Source organism: Miscanthus floridulus, chromosome 7 (genome assembly GCF_019320115.1).
Source record: "Miscanthus floridulus cultivar M001 chromosome 7, ASM1932011v1, whole genome shotgun sequence".
Taxonomy (NCBI): domain Eukaryota; kingdom Viridiplantae; phylum Streptophyta; class Magnoliopsida; order Poales; family Poaceae; genus Miscanthus; species Miscanthus floridulus.
The window spans coordinates 133748590-133767950 of NC_089586.1; the positions used below are offsets into that span (position 1 = coordinate 133748590).

The 19361-nt window shown below is 49.8% G+C and overlaps 2 protein-coding genes and 1 pseudogene across 2 annotated transcripts; 1 reads left to right on the forward strand and 2 right to left on the reverse strand.

The window, feature by feature from the left end:
- Positions 1–7795: 7795 nt before the first annotated feature.
- LOC136464894 (coniferyl alcohol acyltransferase-like) lies at positions 7796–9402 on the reverse strand. Its single transcript, XM_066463843.1, has one exon. The coding sequence runs from the start codon at positions 9400–9402 to the stop codon at positions 7975–7977; it is 1428 nt and encodes a 475-aa protein (XP_066319940.1). The 3' UTR covers positions 7796–7974.
- Positions 9403–11566: 2164 nt separating this feature from the next.
- Positions 11567–15493, forward strand: LOC136468070 (uncharacterized; annotated as a pseudogene).
- A 153-nt stretch (positions 15494–15646) lies between these two features.
- Positions 15647–18953, reverse strand: LOC136468073 (uncharacterized). The gene is made up of 11 exons (XM_066466934.1): positions 18736–18953; positions 18578–18621; positions 18403–18483; positions 18094–18201; positions 17802–17893; positions 17325–17399; positions 17155–17224; positions 16579–16680; positions 16331–16445; positions 16141–16203; positions 15647–15978 (listed from the first exon to the last, which is right to left on the reverse strand). The coding sequence occupies exons 1-11, from the start codon at positions 18896–18898 to the stop codon at positions 15896–15898; spliced, it is 996 nt and encodes a 331-aa protein (XP_066323031.1). The 5' UTR covers positions 18899–18953; the 3' UTR covers positions 15647–15895.
- Between the last annotated feature and the right edge of the window lie 408 nt (positions 18954–19361).

A 19361-nucleotide genomic window follows, 5' to 3' on the forward strand; every position in this document is an offset into this window, starting at 1 on the left:
GTAGCGTAGCGCAGCGATGCGATGGCAGCGGTAGCGGCGTTGTTGTGGCGCAGCACAAAGGGTAGCAGCAACACGTGGCAACGGCAGCAGGCGGGGGCAACGCGACGTGGCAAGTCGGGCAGCCACGGCTCCATGCGGCGGCAGCTCGAGGTGGCCAGTGATGTGGCTAGAGCACTGGCAGCTCGGGCAGGCCAGTGCGCGGCCACACATGTGCTTGTGCGCACCGAGTGCCACGACATCAAGGCCGCTCGGCATGGTGATCACGTCCAGCCAGAAAAACAGCTTGAGAACACGCTGTGCACGGATTTTAAAGCATTCAAAACAACTACACAGTTGATCCAATCTCCAAACCACCTTCACTACTCTAAAAAGGGCACCTTAGGCTATCAACAAGAGCTAAAGAATGACACCACTCCTAAACTCAATTTTTACCGAATAAATTACCAAACATAGCTTTGTCAATCTATTTTCAGACTTAAGAAATTGACTGTCTTGAGTTGGATTTGATTCAAATTCGATTTCCAAGCTATTAGAAATGTTAGCTAGCGTTATTACCTTGTTAAAACAAAAGTTGCACTATCTTCTACAAAATGTGTACTTCAAACTTTATTAAGGTATCACATATATGTTTTATAGTGTTTTTGTTCAATAAAAATTAGTTAACATATCTACTTGCTAACTTTATAAATCATGAATTAACTTTTCGTTTTACGTTTTTACGACTCGTTTAAGTTACAATGCTTTACCTATCCATCACACCACATGCAATATCACATAAATATAATGCTCATGACATATTTTAGCAAGTGATTCACTGTCTAACACCGAGGGTATTACATAGCCACGCTTCTCGGCCACGCCACATGGCCTGCGCATCATCTCACTCGCCGTCTCGCCTGCATGCTACCACCATCGGACCCACTCCATAGCCACAGGACCCACCATAAGCCTAACTCGTGTTCTAAATTTTTGATGTGGGTAGGGTGAGGGGGGAGATATAAGGATAAATGGCAACTTCATATTTTCCCCTTCTTTTCCATGGGTTTTGCTTTTTTTTTTAAATCGTTTAGTCGCTCTCAACCTTGTCATCCAGGAGTTCATGGAAAGTGGTGGGAGCATAGCTCGCCATTCCTACGAATTCGGATGTGAGAGGGGGCGGCGCCAGCTTTCTTCGGAGCCCCGAAGCGCATGCGTCCACGGGGGACGCGATGCTGTAGGGGAACCGGTCGTACGGTGTTTGTGGTGCGGACAATACAGTCCCTTCGGATAATCGGCGGGAGATAGTAAATAAAGAGTAAATAATAGTATGCATATTAATCACAGCGGGGATTGAGCAGAGAGTTTGCTTGGAATGAAGCGCAGGCACCTCGTCGTTGATGTCGTCATGCATCCTGGAGCCGATGGAGGGCGCCCCTCCGACGGGAGCTGGAACAAGTGCCTCCTCGCGGAGGTGTAGTACGCCGAGCCAATCGGCGATGAAGTCCAAACTTCCAAAGAGGAAGGCCTGGAATGGCTCGGAGACTGGTGGAACCCACATCCCAACTGGTGGGAGTGCAGGAAACTCTAGTGAACCAAAGCGAGTCGTATCGCCTGAGTCCGCCATGGCAAAGGTGGTGAAAAAGTGGGTCATCCGATGACCAAAAAGTGTTGAACGTACAGCGTCTTCCCCACGGACAGCGCCAACTGTCGGTGCAGAAAGTGACCAACAAGTAAATATTTGTAGTTTTGCCGTACGTTGTGATCGGAGGTGGCCTAGCACTCAATGATACAGGGTTTATACTGGTTGAGGCAACATGCCCTATGTCCAGTTTGAGTTGGTCGGTGACTTTTTTCCTGAGCCTATATGCTCGAAGTTTGCAGTGGGGTTACAAATGACAAGGAGAAAGATGGGGGTATAAAATGTCTGGTCGGCTCTGGTCGGAAGGGCTAGGAGCAATAGGAGCTCCGCTATGAGCTAAGTGTTTAAGCGTGTGCTTGAGGTCTAAACCTGGCGGTTCTGTGGTTGTGAGCTAGTGAACTTCATCGATCTAATGAATCTGGAAGCGCTTGAATCGACCTGGATTAACTGAGTTTCTTGGGATATAGCGCATCCCCTTTTATAGATGAAGGGGATGGCTTTACAAGTGAGAGGGAGAGAGTACGTATGCTTCTAAACCTTGTTGCCCACACCGGTTAGTATAGGATGATGGTAGGCGCCCACACTACTGTTGGATGTTGGATGCATGTGGGAGGTTGCGTCGTATTGTTCGCGTATGGCATATGTCGGTACCTGCTATACTGTTGATGCCTAGAGGCATGTGAGGAGTTTCACCATGTTCACTCGGTACAGTAAATGCCGGCGCCCATAACACTGTCGATGCCTAGAGGCATGTGGGGGGCCTTACTGTATGGGAGTTAATGGCGCCCACAATACTATAGGGAAAATGTCGGCGCCTACAACACTGTTTGTGTCATGGAGGTTACAGAGTACTATTTCTGTAGGTGTACAGGGTACGGTGCCTGGTATCGTGGTTTGACTTGTGCGCCTTGCCTTGCTTTCCTCATTTGTTCCCTGGTCCTTTCCGAGCGAGCGTCCCAAATCGGTTGGTCCCAGTCGGCTCTGGTTGCGCCAGTTGGAGAAGAGCAGTGAGCAGGGGTTTTTGCATACTCTAGTCGGAGATGTGGGGTCAGTGTTGGAGGTAGTACTTTGGCCAGGCCTTCTGGTCGAAGAGGCCGTCTAGAGGCGGGCTAGTGACCGAAGTAAGCGCTCTGGTCGGAGAGGTGGGCCAGAGTCGAAATACGGGTGCCGCTCCTCCTTGGCCAGACCTTCCGGTTGGTGATTGGAGCGCCCTTCTGGCCTATTGTTCAGATACTTGGGCTGGCCCGCGAGTTGCACGGTGTCTGCTTGGGCAGAGCCTCTGTTGGGAAGCCAGTCCGCAAGGGACCCTAGGTTTATGAACCCGATAGGAGGAAAGCCTTCCAGCCGGCTAGATAGCCAGCTTCTATTGATGCTTTAACTAGGTAGTGAGGTTCTCCTATTTAGGTAGAGAAGATTATTAGAGGTGGGTGCCTTAACTAGCCAGCTTCTATTGATGCTTTAATAGAGGAGGGCATCCTAAACTGCCCACCTCTATTAATCAAGAGTTAACAGAGGTAGCTAGCTCAAGGCATCTATCTCTGTGAAGGCAAGTGTGGGGGTATGCCCCCCGGTATCCTCATGACAAGACATGGGCCGCACCATCATAGGTGGCCAGTCCCACAAGATCAAGGCGTGCACGGCGCTGCTCGGCGTGCACCGCAAGACATTGTATAGTACCAAATAGGATACTTTACTTGTAACCCTGCCCCTCTAGACTATATAAGGAGAGGCAGGGGTCCCCTAGCAGATATGATCCATCAAGATCTATCTACTACATCTCAATACAATACACCAAAGATACAGGACGTAGGGTATTACGTCGATCAGACGGCCCGAACCTATCTAAATCGTTGTCTCTGTGCCTTGTGTCACCATCTGGTTCCTAATTACGCGTACCTCCACCGACAAATCTACCATCGTAGGATACCCCTCGGTGAAATGCCGAGCATATTTTGTCGACAGTTAGCGCACCAGGTAGGGGTGTGCGCTTGATCCATGGCGAGCCAGATGGACCTCAAATCAACAGCACGTTCTCGTCATCAATCTCGTGGAGATCCATGCCGGTCCACGACGATGATTCATCGCTGGCTACGCCAGCCCCCACGACAGTAGATCTGATCTCGGAACCACCTCTGAGGTCGTCTTCACCAACAACTCACCGCCTACTAGCTGCTCGCCATCAATGCCGACCAGATATCGTCATACACCGCCGACCAGACGCTCCATCCAAAGCTAAGTCATGCTTTAATATTTTCCTAAATATTCTCCAATCTCCGTATATCGCCATGATGTTTCTTCGAGCTATTTTCTCCATATTTGCTCTCCAAACGATTTTCCAAACCCCCAAACACTCCTGTTGATGCTCGGATGCCTCCAGAGACGGCCCTGTCTCCGGCTTCTCTCTACACGTGCACGAGCGTCTGCCCTCTATGTTATGGGTGGTCGGCAGCGGCTCCTTGGTCACGCATGTTCCTCCTACACGTGCACAAGCTCTGCGCTCGATGTTATGGACTATGGGCTAGCTAGGGCTGGAGACTCAGCTACACACTAACTGTTCGGGCGGTTTATATTAAACATAAATATATTTTCACGCCAACTGATCGCCGAACTGCATATGTCGTTTCATCACCATTGCTGATTTTTCTCTAGAGTTCATTTATTTTTACATCATGTACTACCCGCTCTACATGTTTGTATTGCAGGATCATCATCCAGGTGATCGGATCACCTGGTGCTCGGGCTTCTCCACTGATCAACTGGTTGGACCACTCGATTCATGGACTCCATCGCCGACCAGTTGATCGGACTGTTCGCCAGTCGCTTCTACTTAATGCTCACTTTGCTGCCCACCAGTTGACCAGACTGTTCGTCGCTCGTGCTTCATCGCTAGCTACGCCGGTTACTCCCCAGCACTCGGATTCTTCGTGCTCGAGGACTAAGTGGGCACACTTCACCGCACGGACGTCGTCAGCTACGTCGGTGCTCGGACCTCGCCACCTATGCCCAGGACTCCTCGGTGCTTGGACCTCGCCGCCTACGCCGAGGACTCCTTGGCGCTCGGACATCGCCAGCTTCGCCGGGGACTCCTCGGTGCTCGGACATCGCCGCCTATGCCGGGGACTTCTCCCTCCTCGGTGCTCGGACATGGCTAGCGATGCTGGGGACTCCTTGCTCCTCAGTGCTCGGTCATCGCCAGCGACGTCGGGGACTCCTTGCTCCTCGGTGCTCGGTCATCGCCAGCGACACCGGGGACTCCTCGCTCCTTGGTGCTCGAACATCACCGCCTACACCGGGGACTCCTCGCTCCTTGGTGCTCAGTCATCACCAGCGACGCCGAGAACTCCTCGTTCCTTGGTGCTCGGTCATCGCCAGCGATGCTGGGGACTCCTCGCTCCTCGGTGCTTGGTCATCGCCAGCGACGCCGGGGACTCCTCACTCCTTGGTTCTTGGATCTCACCGCCTACGCCGAGGACTCCTTGGCGCTCAGACATCGCCAGCTTCATCGGGGACTCCTCGGTGCTCGGACATCGCCGCCTACGCCGGGGACTCCTCCCTCCTTGGTGCTCGGACATCGCTAGCGACGCTGGGGACTCCTCGCTCTTTGGTGCTCGGTCATCGCCAGGGACGCCGAGGACTCCTCACTCCTCGGTGCTCGGACATCGCCGCCTACACTGGGGACTCCTCGCTCCTTGGTGCTCGGTCATCGCCAGCGACGCCGGGGACTCCTCGCTCCTCGGTGCTCGGTCATCGCCAGCGACACCGAGGACTCCTCGCTCCTCGGTGCTCGGACATCGCCGCCTACGCCGAGGACTCCTCGCTCCTCGATGCTCGGTCATCGCCAGCGACGCCAGGGACTCCTTATTCCTCGGTGCTCGGACATCGCCAGCGACGCCGAGGACTCCTCGCTCCTTGGTGCTCGGACATCACCGCCTACGCCGGGGACTCCTCGCTTCTCGGTGCTCGAACATCGCCAGCGACGCCGGGGACTCCTCGCTCCTCGGTGCTCGGTCATCGCCAGTGACGCCGGGGACTCCTCGGTGCTCCCTTGGTGGCCGGATCTTGCTATGTCTCGTCGATGTGCTATCAAGCTGCTCCATGCTGTTCGGATCAGGGTGCTGATTTTGGGCAGCACGTCTGGGGTCTTGATACGCGCATGTCAGACAACGTCGGCAAGCTTTCAGACTTCTTTGACCCTGCTACAAGATTCATTCTTCATCTTCCAGCAGGCTCGGGGACTAAGTGGGCACACTTCACCTTGTGGTGAATGTGCTTGTTCTCATCTCGAGGCTACGCCCGGGGACTGGTTGTCTGCTCGGCTGGTCTTCTACTTTCTGACCCTGGCACCATGCGACTACGTCACCTACTGTCAGGCTCGGGGACTAGCTGTGGGGGTATGCCCCCCGGTATCCTCATGACAAGACATGGGCCACACCATCGTAGGTGGCCCAGCCCACAAGATCAAGGCGTGCACGGCGCTGCTCGGCGTGCACCGCAAGACATTGTATAGTACCAAATATGATACTTTACTTGTAACCCTGCCCCTCCAGACTATATAAGGAGAGGTAGGGGTCCCCTAGCGGATACGATCCATCAAGATCTATCTACTACATCTTAATACAATACACCAAAGACGTAGGACATAGGGTATTACGTCGATCAGACGGCCCGAACCTGTCTAAATCGCTGTCTCTGCGCCTTGTGTCACCATCTGGTTCCTGATTACGCGCACCTCCACCGACAAATCTACCATCGCGGGATACCCCTCGGTGGACTGCCGAGCATATTTTGTCGACAGCAAGCCTTTCCTGTAGGCGCTCCTCTCATTAATAGAGACAATGTCTATTTGTGTTCGCCTCTGTTATAATCCAAAGTCTTATCTCCTAAAATAAAATTTGTAGTAGTGTCCTCTAGCCGTGGTGCCTCCTCCCGCATGCTGGCCAAGTGGCCAGTCCTTGGCCACACTCGGACACCCCTCATCCAGGCGATGCCCAATGGCGGACACAACCATTAGCGGCCAAGACTAGTTGTGGCCTACCAGAAGGGGATAGGAGCGGTTAGGTGGTGGCAAGGACAGCAGGTGGAGGCGGGCGGCGAGGCGTCTACATGGCGGGGAGGCGGCACTGAGGACAACTAGGAGAGGGGACATGGCTGGCACGGGGAGGTGGCGCTGAGGTGGGCGGGGAGGCAGGCGAGCGGTGATGCGCGAAAGAGAAAAGATGAGAGAGAAGGAGAAACAGAGAGAGAAAGAACGCCGAGTGTGCCAGCTTGTTAGACCTCGGTGCCAAGACCCACGGTGCCGAGATCTACAACCCGAGCTCGGCGCCAAGATCTACCATACCAATCTCGGCGCTAAGATCTACAACGCCGAGCTCGGCGCCAAGATCCGTGTCGACGCCACACAGGCAGCCACGCCTACAGGGGCCTCGATCCTCAGCGCCATGGCCCACGGCGAAGAGACGTGTTACCTCGGCGCCGTGGGTCACGGTGCCGACTCCCTGGGTCCAAAAACGCCACGGCGCCGACTCCTTGGGTCCAAAAACGGAAATAAGACGCCCAAGGGTCTAAATATGAAAAGTTTGCAAAAAAAAAGGCTAAGATAAAAAAAATAGCACATTTTTCTTACTGCTCTAGTTTGTTCCATGTCATTTACCACCGCTTTGGTGGTCTATAATATGCATTATGAGGATTCTCTTACAGTGGTGTCGTGTAATTCTCTTTTTCTCTTGAGGAAACACTTGCTACGGTATGTTCTGATAATAAAATTTCGGGTCCGCTGGCGTTATCATTGCCAAACCGGTAGTGACATTATCATTATTGGTCGGTGACATATTCAGCAGTTGTACATTGAAGCCACGAACCAGCAGGGGTCGATTCCAAATCAACTGGCAGCGTTGCTTGTTTTGTAGTATATATATAGGCTACTCAAAAAGAAAATCTGAATCCACTAAGAAATAGTAAAACATTTAAAACTTCATTGAGAAATAACTTTTACATTAATTACACGACACCACTATAAGAGAATCCTCATAATGCATATTATAGACCACCAAAGCGGTGGTAAATGACATGAAACAAACTAGAGCAGTAAGAAAAATGTGCTATTTTTTTTTTATCTTAGCCTTTTTTTTTTTGCAAACTTTTCATATTTAGACTCCTGGGCGTCTTATTTCCGTTTTTGGACCCAAGGCGAGTTAATGTTTATTTAGCACATATATCGCCAAAGACCAGAGAGTCTCGTCTCGCGTACAAAGTACAGTACTAGACAGAATTAAAGCTCACTGAAAAACAAAGGAAGCACGCGATGAAATCGAAAGAATAAAGAAAACAAAAACAGAGCAGATTCCATGGAGCTGAGTTCACATGTCCTGCTCCTGCTGGGTGAGAGTGAGAGTGAGACCCAGATACTCCGCCGTGAGAGGCTTGAAGATGCCGTCGGACTCCAGCGCCGCCGCCAGCTGTGGCCATATGTAGGCGCTGACGAGCCAGGAGCCGTCGCCTCCGGGCCGCGCCATGACAGATAGGAAAGACGCGCAAAACCTCACGGAATCTGCGGAGACGACGGGCATCGCCATCGTAGCCTGGCCGAAGCCGAAATCGGCGTCGTGCGGGAACGTGGTCATCACCGATTGGTTCAGCGTCGGGGCGCCGACGCCGATGAGGGTCGCCTCCATCAGTCCTTCTGCCTTGTGCACCTCCACCAAGTCCACCATCTCCTGTACCAACTCGTCGTAGTCCACAGACGTGATGGCGTCCCGCACCATGGCCGCCACCTCCGCCAGCGGCTTCCGCGTCACCTCCACCGCGGGCGCGTCGCCCAGGGTATAGGTCGTTACGTTCCCCAGGTAGTTGGGCATCACCGCGGCGAGCTTAGGTGCCGTGAGCCGCCGCCGCGCGCTCACCCACCACCCCATGCGGCAATGCTCCTTGGGCGCGCTGCGGGGCGACGCGGCCACGACATCGGCCAGCGCCTTCCACAGGTACGCGGACAGCGCCTCGACGCGAGTCGGCCGCCGCTTGGCCCCCGTGGTGCTCGCCGCCTTGTCGCGCAGCGCGGCGATGTCACTCGCCTCAACGTAGTAGAGGCGGTCCACCAAGCTAGCATCTGCCGTCAGGGCGTTGGGCAGGCGCCGCTCGTCGTACGTCGTGAAGATGGCCGCGACGGAGTCGCGGTACCACGGCGGGCTGCGGGGCCGGAACACCCAGCGGTCATGGTTGAGTGGCCCCCCGTCGATCTCTCCGGTTCGCACGAGCCGGGACCACGTATTGACGATCGTGGCGCCCACGTGGCCGTCGCCGACGAGGTGGTTTATCCACCACATGACAGAGAAGCCCCCGCATGCAAAGGACAGCACCTGCACCGACAGGAGGACGTCCTTGGGGAACGGGAGCACCATCTTCTTCAGGGAGTCCTTGGCTGAGCCGTAGTTCAGGCTCCCCAGGGCGACGCCGACCTCACCGACCACAAGCTCTGCGCCTTGGTTGTGGCAGTGGAGCTCGGGGAGGCCCGAGCTTGGGTTGGTGACGAGGCGCCCGGCGAATGGGTACAGGTAGTTGAGCAAGGACGGCAAGAGGGCCTCGAACAAGGTGGGGATGCGGGGGCTGAAGCCGCCGCCGCCGCCGGCGTTGGGGTAGACGCACAGCGTGCCGATTTGTGAGTCGCTGACGTAGAGGTCGAGATTGGAGAGGGACAAAACATGCGGCTGGATGGAAGCGTCCGAGGCCTTCACCAGCCGGCGGCTAACCACGCGGATGCTCATCGGGTCCTTAGCTGCCGTGGTAGCCATAGTTATGCCGCTACGACGACCTAGCTACAAGAAACAAGTGCATTGCGTTGGCCATCTCCAGCAACGTATATTTATAGGGCGTCTCTCCTCCTTGTTCAGACGGCTCTATCAATAATTTTTTTTTTTAAATGGTATTCACCAACCACCCGTCTCTAAAATTATATTTTTAGAGACTGTTATTGTTTTTAGCCGCCTTTAAAATTGTCTTTTTATTTTTAGAGACAGCTGGGAACAGAACCGCCTCTAGAAAGATAGTTTGTGGAGGTAATTAGCTAGGCTTTTCAACCGTCTCTAGAAACAGAGGCATTTCTAGAGGCGGCGAGCATCCCATCGTCACTACAAATCGATTTCTAGAGACAGTCATAAATATGACCCACCTCTAAGAAAAGATGTAGCAAAAAAATCATAACTTTTTCGTATTAAGTCGGACAAAGACAAACCTTATATAAAAGTAGTACAGCTCAAAGAGATTTAACAACTTTGTTGCTAAAGACTTTTCATTTAAAATTGTTTAGGGACCCAAATTTTGATTTAAGTTCTTATATTTTTATTTAAAAAATCAAATGACATTGGATGGAGAGACATCCTAAACCAATGTTGTGGTGCTCGACTAGATCTAAACTTTGCAGTTCAAACACCTTTTATTTAAAATTGTTTAAGGCCGAAATAATGCATCCAGAATTCGTAAAAAGCAAATACTATAGGATTGCATCCTATATTTAGTCACAACTGACTATGTTATACGGTCGGGACTGCAACTCCGGAGGTGGGTCACGGGTGTTTGGATCCCCTGGACTAAACTTTAATCCCTGTTACATCAGATGTTTGGATACTAATTAGGAGTATTAAATATAGACTAATTGCATAAGCCGTGGCTAATTCGTGAGACGAATCTATTAAGCCTAACTAATACATGAATAGTGAATGTGATGCTACAGTAAATATATGTTAGTCATGGATTAATTAGACTTAATAAATTCGTCTCATGAATTAGTCACGGCTTATGCAATTAGTTTTATAATTATCTCATGTTTAGTCCTCCTAATTGATATCCAAACATTCGATGTGATAGGGACTAATTTTTAGTCCCTGGATCAAACACCCCTCGGAGGAAGAATGTGCTACACGAGTTCGGCTTCTTCTTAAGTCTATTCTTGGGGCCATCCTTCCCTGGTGAGCTCTGTGTAAGGCAACCCGAGGCAACAGATGAGTCTCTGTGCAAGCACGGGTACTCAGGCCAGTGTAGCCGGATACAATGTCAAAACGGCTCTACAAAACCATCTAGGTCATTTAAACAATATTAGATGCTCTAATAACTATAATATTAGATTTTATAGTTGATGCGTTATATAGTCAACCCTTGATATGTTAAGGGGGACTTTTTTCTACTGTTTGCTGACTCACTGCCATGTCAACACTCATATAATATGCCATGTCAATGAAACCGCTTTCAAAAACACCTTCAAAACCGCCTCAGGAGTTATGTAGATGGTTTCTAGTAGTTTAAGAGGTGTTATTTAGATGGTTTTTTTCCATAGGTGAGAAGGTGAAATAGACAACTATCAATACTTATAAGGGTCAAATATACTTTTTTTATCTAGATATGTGTATTATGAATGTAGTTTTACACATATCTTCGTAAAAGGCACAATAGTGTAAAGAAAACCAAAAACGGACTACATGAACAATATCACATTTTTTTATAAAAAAAGTGGTGCTCCAACACATTTTTTTTAAAATCATACGGTACAACGCAGACGCTCATAACACGCACGCACACTCACCCCTATAAACATGTACGCAAACCCTAGCCGATATTGGCTATTTGGGCATTTCCTTTCTTTCTGGGCCTAATTTAGGGTGTGTTTGGTTGAGCTGTGGCTGTGGGAAAAAGCTGCTGTGGGCTATGAGCTGTAGAAAAGCTGAAAGTTGTTTGGTTAAACAAGTATAAAATATACCTTCTATCTTTATCTCTCTTGAAACAACTATGAAAAAACTTTTTATGCCACCAATTTCGAAAAGCAGAAAGCCAAAAGCCAAAAGCAGGGTCAAACCAGCTTTCAAAAATGTACTACGGAAAAGCAGCTGCTTCTGAAAAAGCAGCCTGAAAAAACAGCCCCTTTGATTGAGCTTTTAACTTTTTGAGCTAAAAGCCAAAGCTAAAAGCTCAATCAAACGCACCCTTAGTACTGGTAAGTAGTTCCATAGAAGTTAGCCCACGAAAAAGAGAGGCCCAATTAACAACAACCCAGCGGGGTGGGTTGCTACCACCAGCCAACTCCTCCCCGTTCGGCCATTCCATTCCCCATATTCCGCCGCATCACAATCTCACGTGTCCGTCGCCGGCGATGGACCGGCAGCCGCCCACCGCCTTGCTCTCGCCGCTGGAGTGGGAGCAGCTCTTCGACGATTTCGCTTCCTCCTCGAACCCCTCTCGCCGCGACCGATGGCTCCACCTCCCGCTCCTGGACCTCGCTGTCTCCTCGCTGCTCCGCCGCGACCTCCCCTCCCACCTCAAGCCCCTCCTCCTCTCCCTAGTCGACGACCACCTGCTCCCGTCCTCCCCGAGCAGCCTCCCCGCCCTCCTCGCCTCCCTCCTCTCCTTCCCGCCGGACCACCCGCTCCGTGACCACCTCCTCGTCACCGTCGTCTCCGCCTTCGCCTCCGCCCTCTCCGCGCCCGTCTCCAGGGACCACGAGGCCCCGCACCTCGCCGCCCTCGTCGACGCACTCCTCGCCGCCGCCAACCGCCCCAACCACGCGCCCGACCGCGCCGCCCGCGCGCTCGCCTGCGACGCTCTGCGAGCCCTCGACGCCGCGCTACCGGGTCTCCTCGCCGAGGCCCTCGGGCACCTCTACGCGCTCGCCGCCGCGGAACGCTCCCCAGCCGCGCAGTCCTACCTCCTCCTGCTCGCCTCCGCCGCGCGCCACTCCGTGCGCCTCGGGAGGCTCGCCTCCGGCGCCTCCATCCTGGCGGTAGCCGGCCCGCCCACCCCCTTCGCCGTGCCCGCTCACCTGCTCTCGCCTCTCGCCGCCCCTGGCGGGTCCGTGGCGCCGCCCTCGGACGTGAACGTCAGGGACATACGGAAGGTGCTCGCTCTGCTCATGGACCGGCCGCAGGTGCTCACGCCCGCAGCGGCCATGGAGATGATGGCCATCCTAGCCGAGGTCGCGTCGGCTGTGCTCCAGTGGGCGCCAGCGATTGCAGCGCACATCAAGGTGCAGTTCGGGGGGATGGTGCATTCGTCCAGCCCCATGCTGCTACACTCGCTGCTCACGCTCTTCGTCCAGTTCCCAGATGCCTTTGGGGCTGAGGATGAGCGCACAATGGCGCACCGCCTGGCTTTGGCTGCCCGTGAGGTGCACCGTCCACTTGCAGTGCGATTGCTGGCTTTGCATTGGCTACTCGGCTCTGGCAGGTTCAGAAATCTGGTGCCTGGTCTCGCCCGATGGTTTTACCCTGCCGTGTTCGATCCCCTCGCGCTCAAGGCCAAGAAACTGGATTGTCTAGCTTATGTTGCTGCTGGTGTTGATGGGGAGAAGGTTGCAGCAGCAGACAGAGCGAGTGACCAAGCAACTGGGCTACTTGACGATGGCTTGGTTTGCGTCTCCGCCTTCAGGTGGCTCCTAGCATGGAGTACTGAAACTGGTGTGGCATTCCGAGCGCTGCACAGTGTCTTGGTTGGTGCTGCTCCTCACAGCACTGACGGCACACGCTGCTCCGGGGCTGGTGAGCTCCTGAATTCTACTTTCTTCCACCATTTACAGGTAGAAATTTGTTGAGATAGATAACAATAGGCACGTCCATCAGACATGCAAGACAACAAGTTCAATTATGGTTCAAACCAATTTAGCAAGTCTTTCTGTTGTCACTATGTATGCAGGCTATCTTGGTTGATATGGCATCAGAGCATCAGGGTTTAGTCCCAGTGATTGCTGATTTCACCAACCGTCTGCTAGCATGCAACTCACATCGGTGGGCTGGGGAGCGATTGCTCCAGACACTTGACGAGCGTCTGCTTCCAAGGCTTGAGCCAGGCTACCAGCTTGCGTCATACTACCCTATTTTTTAGAAGATTGCACAGAATGAGACGGTGCCTCAGCACCGCCTAATAGAATTGCTCACCAAGCAGATGGTTTCTCTCACCAAGAAGCATGGACCAGACACAGAGCTGAAGTCATGGTCTCAGGGAAGCAAAGTTGTGGGCATTTGTCGTGTCATGTTGAAGCACCATCACAGCTCTCATATTTTCCTCCCCTTTTCGCACCTTCTTGTGCTTACTATCGAGTCCTTCCCAGATCTGGAGGTCCGGGACCATGCCAGGTAGAGTTTAAGTTATCACCTGATTTGTGTTATCTGTTATTGGATTGTCTTCTCATCACTTTAAATGATCCATCCAGGATTTGCTTGCGGATGTTATCTTGTGTTCCTGGGAAGAAACTGAGGCATATCATGGGAGTTGGAGAACAACCTTCAGGTATCACACCTTCTCATCCTGGTTCCTTGTATGACATCCCATCACCGCGTGCTGCTCAAGATCTTAAGAGCATGCCTGATCTGGCATCTTACATTCATCTTGAAAGGGTTGTGCCTCTAATTGTGAAGCAATCGTGGGCCCTCACATTGCCTAATTTCAGTGTCCAGAACAGACCATCTGGTTCCATTCTAAGTATACAGGACGTCAGCTCTGCTCCCTCAGAGCAAGAAAATCCAACAGGACCTACAATTGAGAGAATTGGCTATAGACAAGAAACCTTACGTGTGATGGACTCTAAAGGCGCTGCAACAATGCAGATTCTCAGAAGGTATTTCGCGTGCATTCCAGACTACCTACACTCATCTGGTTTCAAGATACGAATACAGTGCACTTTTAGATTTGACTCAGAGCCATTTAATGATGCATGGGGGTTAGATTTGCCAGTTTCAGGTTCTGATGGGCCTGATGAGCTGCCTGCCCTTTATGCAGTGACGATTACATTTTCATCAAGTGCACATTTTGGGAAAATTCCATCAGGCCATATTCCTTTCATTCTAGGGGAACCTCCAGGTTCTGGTATGGACATCGTCCCCATTGATAATCAGAACAGGGAAGAATCCAGTTACTGTGCTTCAGTGATGATAGAACTGGAACCTCAAGAGCCTTCACCTGGCCTTATTGATGTTTCAGTTGAAGCAAACACTGAGAACTGCCAAGTTTTATCAGGGTCCCTTAAACCCATTACAGTTGGTATTGAGGACATGTTTCTAAAGGCCAGCGTACCACCTGATACTCCAAGAGAGGGTGTGGCTATGTACTACCAGGATCTGTTTCATGCTTTATGGGAGGCCTGTGATAGCTCTACTAACACAGGTCGAGAAACTTTCCCTTTGAGTGGAGGGAAAGGGTCAGCTGCCATTAACGGAACTCGGTCTGTTAAACTTTTGGAGGTAACTCCAAAGGTTTTGATTGGAGCTGTTGAAAGATATCTGGCTTCCTTTGTTGTCAGTGTTTCTGGAGGTTCACTTGTAACCATTCTGAGAGGAAACGGAGTCATTAAGAATGTCATGTGGGAAGAAAATGTCCCAGATGCCAGTGTAGGTGCTGATGCACTGGTTCCGTACTCACCGGACAACAATCTCCAGCTTCAGCTCATAGATGACGACGAGATTGGGGTTGGTGCTGAGAGGTATGGCCATGAAAGCAAGAGAGATATGGGAATCATGCGGGTCATGATATTCCTACCACCCAGGTATCACCTCCTGTTTCTGATGGAGGTAGGCCGTGCCTCAACATTGGTCAGGATAAGGACCGATCATTGGCCATGCCTTGCATACGTCGACGAATACTTGGAAGCATTGATTTCTTAGAGGATTTATGTGGGCAATGGTGTGCAGTTTTGTACCAATGTTGTTCAGTTTTGTACCTTATGTAACACTACAGAGTGAACATTGAGAGTTTGGGGGCTTATGCTTTTTGAGGCCTTTTTTCTCTTTACCATTGAGGTTGGAGCGGCATTCTTTTTTCTTTGGATTCTGAGTTGGGAGCTGTAAGCCTGTAACTTCCGGGAGAGAGCAGTTTTGTTCACTGGTATCATCAAGAATACATATTTATATACGCAGAAATTAAGTCCTCATTGCATGTTTTGACTGCAATTTGTTCCTTTTTTTCCCTAGCTGTACTGCTGAGGTGATGTGAAGTAGGGGGCTTTCATTGTGCTGTATTTGTCGAATATATCATCTTATAACAAATTTCTGGAAAAAGCTAAGAAAAACATTCAGTGGCCGGAGTCACGTATGCTTGATTCATTTGCTTGGTGTGCCGCAGAAGGTACAGTCTGCAACTGTATTATAATTTATAAGCATACGAAAGCATTGCATTCTCTGCCTCTCTGGTAACAAATGCACATTCAAGAAATGAGCATCATGCACACTATTATCTGGAAACATGGCATCAACATTCAGCCTCCTGGAATCCTTATTTGATTACTGACTGAAGTAAGATGCTCCAAGGCTCCTAGCTTGTGTAGTTTGCTAGGAGGGACTCCATGGCTGCATTCTTGGCCTGCACATCTTTGTACTTGATTCGATAGCCATGCCCTGTGAACAAGTCAATTCCAGTACACAATTTAATAAAAAAAAGCAAATGGATAAACAACATAGAATAGATAAAAGTATAATGAAGTAGAAATGGGTTACAAATCCAATTGAAATTTGCTAACTTATATTCCATCTCAGGGATATATTTGGAGGAGTGCGTACCAGGTAAAAGCCACTCGAACTCTACCTCCAATAGTTTCCTGATGCTTTCCAGCTGAAGGCTCACTGCAAGTTTATTGTACAACACACAGACATAATATTAATAATCAGATTTCCAAGCTAATGGTATAACACATTCATCGGTATCACTGGTTAGATATGAAAACTAGCAGGAAGGGATCAACACTTCTACCTGACTGCTTGCTGTACATCAGAAAGAGATTCAGGTCGTCTGATTCTTCTGAGTTTGCAACATGGTCTCCAGTGAACAGCACCTTTAGCGGTTTGCAATACAAGCAGACCGAACCCTAGAAAAATGTTTGACTTGATTATCAAACTAGATGCAATCGAGGTAATGAGCAAGGTGCTAAATCTGTGTCGCTAAAAATGGATTGTTACTGATTGCGTTTAGATTCAAGTCTATTAAGTTGAATTTCTTACTGGGGTATGGCCTGGTGTATGGATAAGTTCAAAATCTGTTCCTATGTTCCATGGCCCATTTCCTTCAAGTTTCCACTCAACATCTGCAGTAGTCTTCTCCACCTGCATCAGAATGGTTACTGCGGTGGACATGTTTGAAAGAGCAGAGTTCACTGGGAGGCAGGAATAAATGGAACCTACATTATCAATGCGATGAATGCTTGCTAACTATTCCAATGTTGTAACTTTGTTTCTTTTGGAAATTTCCTCCATTTGAAGCACTATGGATTATCTAGACCACTAATCAGTTCTTCAATAAGATATATGAATATCGAATGCTTTAATAGTGCCCAAACTGCAATGCTTATCATGTATTAATTAAAGTAGAAGCAGATGTATTGAAGTAGAAGCATAATACGTAGGCAGCGTGTGCTTTTGTCACTCTTCAGGATGAGGCCTTGCTAATCAATATATATGAGAGCAGAGTCCCAAAATGGATACGAATAACGTACATGGGGTTTGCAATTAAAATTTATCAGGAATTTTGCTATTCTATCATGTCAAATAGAAGGATATAGCGAGAGATGCAGTTCTTACATCTCCTGAATGAATTATTCTTTTACATTTTAGCTGCTCAGTCCACTTCCTGTGATCCGCCACATCATCACTGTACAGTGGTAATTAGTGAGATCCCTTGAGTTTCCAATAGAAGATGACAACTACATGAAGAAAGAACACAATTGTGTATGGTTGAGGTCCAAGCATACATGTGGGTCAAAAACATGTAGCGCGCTCCACCAAGCTTTTCAATATTGTTGGCCAGCTTTGGAGTATACCTTGGGCTAAAAGAAAAATAAAAGATATATATTAAAGCATCTGTATGACTGTATCACAGAATTCTGCTTCTGAAGTACATCATCAAGGGAAATTAAAAGCATAAAACTTTGTGCCCAAGGTGAACTCTGCCAGGAACATAGCCCTTTTTGAGTCTAATAAAAGACTTGTGCAACTTTCTTCTTTTCTTTATTGTCTACTCAGATCATCACAGCGGTCTTTTAGGCAATGGCATGGTATACAAGGTGAACCTTTGATTACCAATTTGTACAAAAACGTATTATTTCAAATAGAAAGAGTTATATATTATTATGAAATTACTTTTACTGATGGATATAGTAGCATCAACCTTACATTGGGAAACTATTTGATTTGGATTCCTAGCTACTGGCTGGAGACCCATCTATTACCTGTCAATCAGTATGTTTCCTTGTGGATGAATTACCAGGTACGATGTTGCCCCATATGAGTCTTCAGAATTGTACCCACAGAGATAAACGCCCTGAACATTAAATGTTGGTGATGTGATTGCATAGTATACCAGAATGAAGATTTCATAAATATTGGCAGAACTGTAACTACATCTTAGATTCTTATATAATACATATATAGACAAAAAGGAACAAGATTTCAACCATAGCTATACATATACACGGACTGAGAAAGGCCATAAGGAAAAGGAGACAGTGAAAGAATGCATACTGGGAGTAGTTTGTCGTCGATTGGAAGAGGAAACATGTTTTGCACTTTAAGCATGTCTTTTGGAGTTTTTTCAGTGTGAATTGAGGATGTTGGACAGGAGAGCAGCGCCTGGAAATGACACAAAAAATTTAACTCTGTGAAAGATAGTGGTGTTGCAGCTGCTATCACAAAGCATTCAGAGTTTAATAACAACAACAAAAGAAGAAGAAGAACGCATTCAGAGTTGGCCCAGCTGCAGCAGTACACAAGCTACATAAAGGCAGCTAGGATATATGGGGGGAGCAGAGAGACACACAAACACAGGCACACATGCAGGGCCTTGGTCCTCTCCTCCTCGGAGTTAGGCTGCGCAGCTACGGCGGCCTTGCCATCCACCCTCTTGAACACCTCCTGCATGCCGGCACACGATGGTAGTGTTAGCCATAGCCAAGCGACTGAAGCTGAAGGATGTGATACAAGGATGGGATGGGAGGAAGCAGCTTACCGGCGCCATCCATCGGCAGGTCTGGCAGTCGATGCAACGGTGGTCTGCGCGGCGCCGCCGAGGGGATGAAACCGTGAAAAGGCAAACACCGCGCAGCAGTCAGGCAAAGCTCTTGTTGTTGGAGGAAAAGAAGAGAAGCTGTATCTTGCTCTGCTCACCGACGAAGAAATCGCCGGCCACGTTCTGCGGCCGTCGCCGGCGGTCCAGCGCCGCAGGGGAGGCGGCAGCGCGAAACGGCAGGATACATCTTCGGGGACGCGGCCGCGCGGTGGGCGTGGAGAAGTAGGAGTACACGGCGGCGCCAAGGCTCATCAACGCCATGTGTGTGTCAGTGTGTGCGTGTGTGTGTGTGTGAGAGAGAGAGAGAGAGAGACGGTGTCCGAATTGAAGTGACGAAGTCGGAGTTCTCTTGCTGTGGACTGTGGTCAAAACTGCACAGGACAGGACGGGGAGACACAGAGTGCGTATCTGACCTTTTTTTTTTACCTCAGTCCACGTGTATCCGTGTGGATTAAATAAAGTTAAAAAAAGCTAATTTTTACTCCAACCCACTTGAACATACGTAGATTAATTTGAGTGCAAGCGCATCCAAATAAGTCCTCCGGGGTTTCTAGTAGTCACTGTATACACAAGCGAGACTTGGTGCAGAAGCACCAAGACAGAGAAAAACACCACACAGCGTCATCATCCTGCCGTAACTGGCTGAAACTGGAATCTTGGCTGGTCTGAAACTTGACTGAAACTGGCTGAAAAATACTGTTCTGGTTGAATTGTTGTGAGAGAA

Bases quoted from the DNA above. Each gene is read 5' to 3' on its own strand.
- LOC136464894 (XM_066463843.1), bottom strand. From the start codon at position 9,402: ATGGCTACCACGGCAGCTAAGGACCCGATGAGCATCCGCGTGGTTAGC.
- LOC136468073 (XM_066466934.1), bottom strand. From the start codon at position 18,898: ATGGCGTTGATGAGCCTTGGCGCCGCCGTGTACTCCTACTTCTCCACG. The intron at 18,622-18,735 runs GTGAGCAGAGCA...GGCGCCGCGCAG, and splicing joins GGCCGGCGATTTCTTCGTCG to ACCACCGTTGCATCGACTGC. The intron at 15,979-16,140 runs GTACGCACTCCT...ACTTGTTCACAG, and splicing joins GTTCGAGTGGCTTTTACCTG to GGCATGGCTATCGAATCAAG.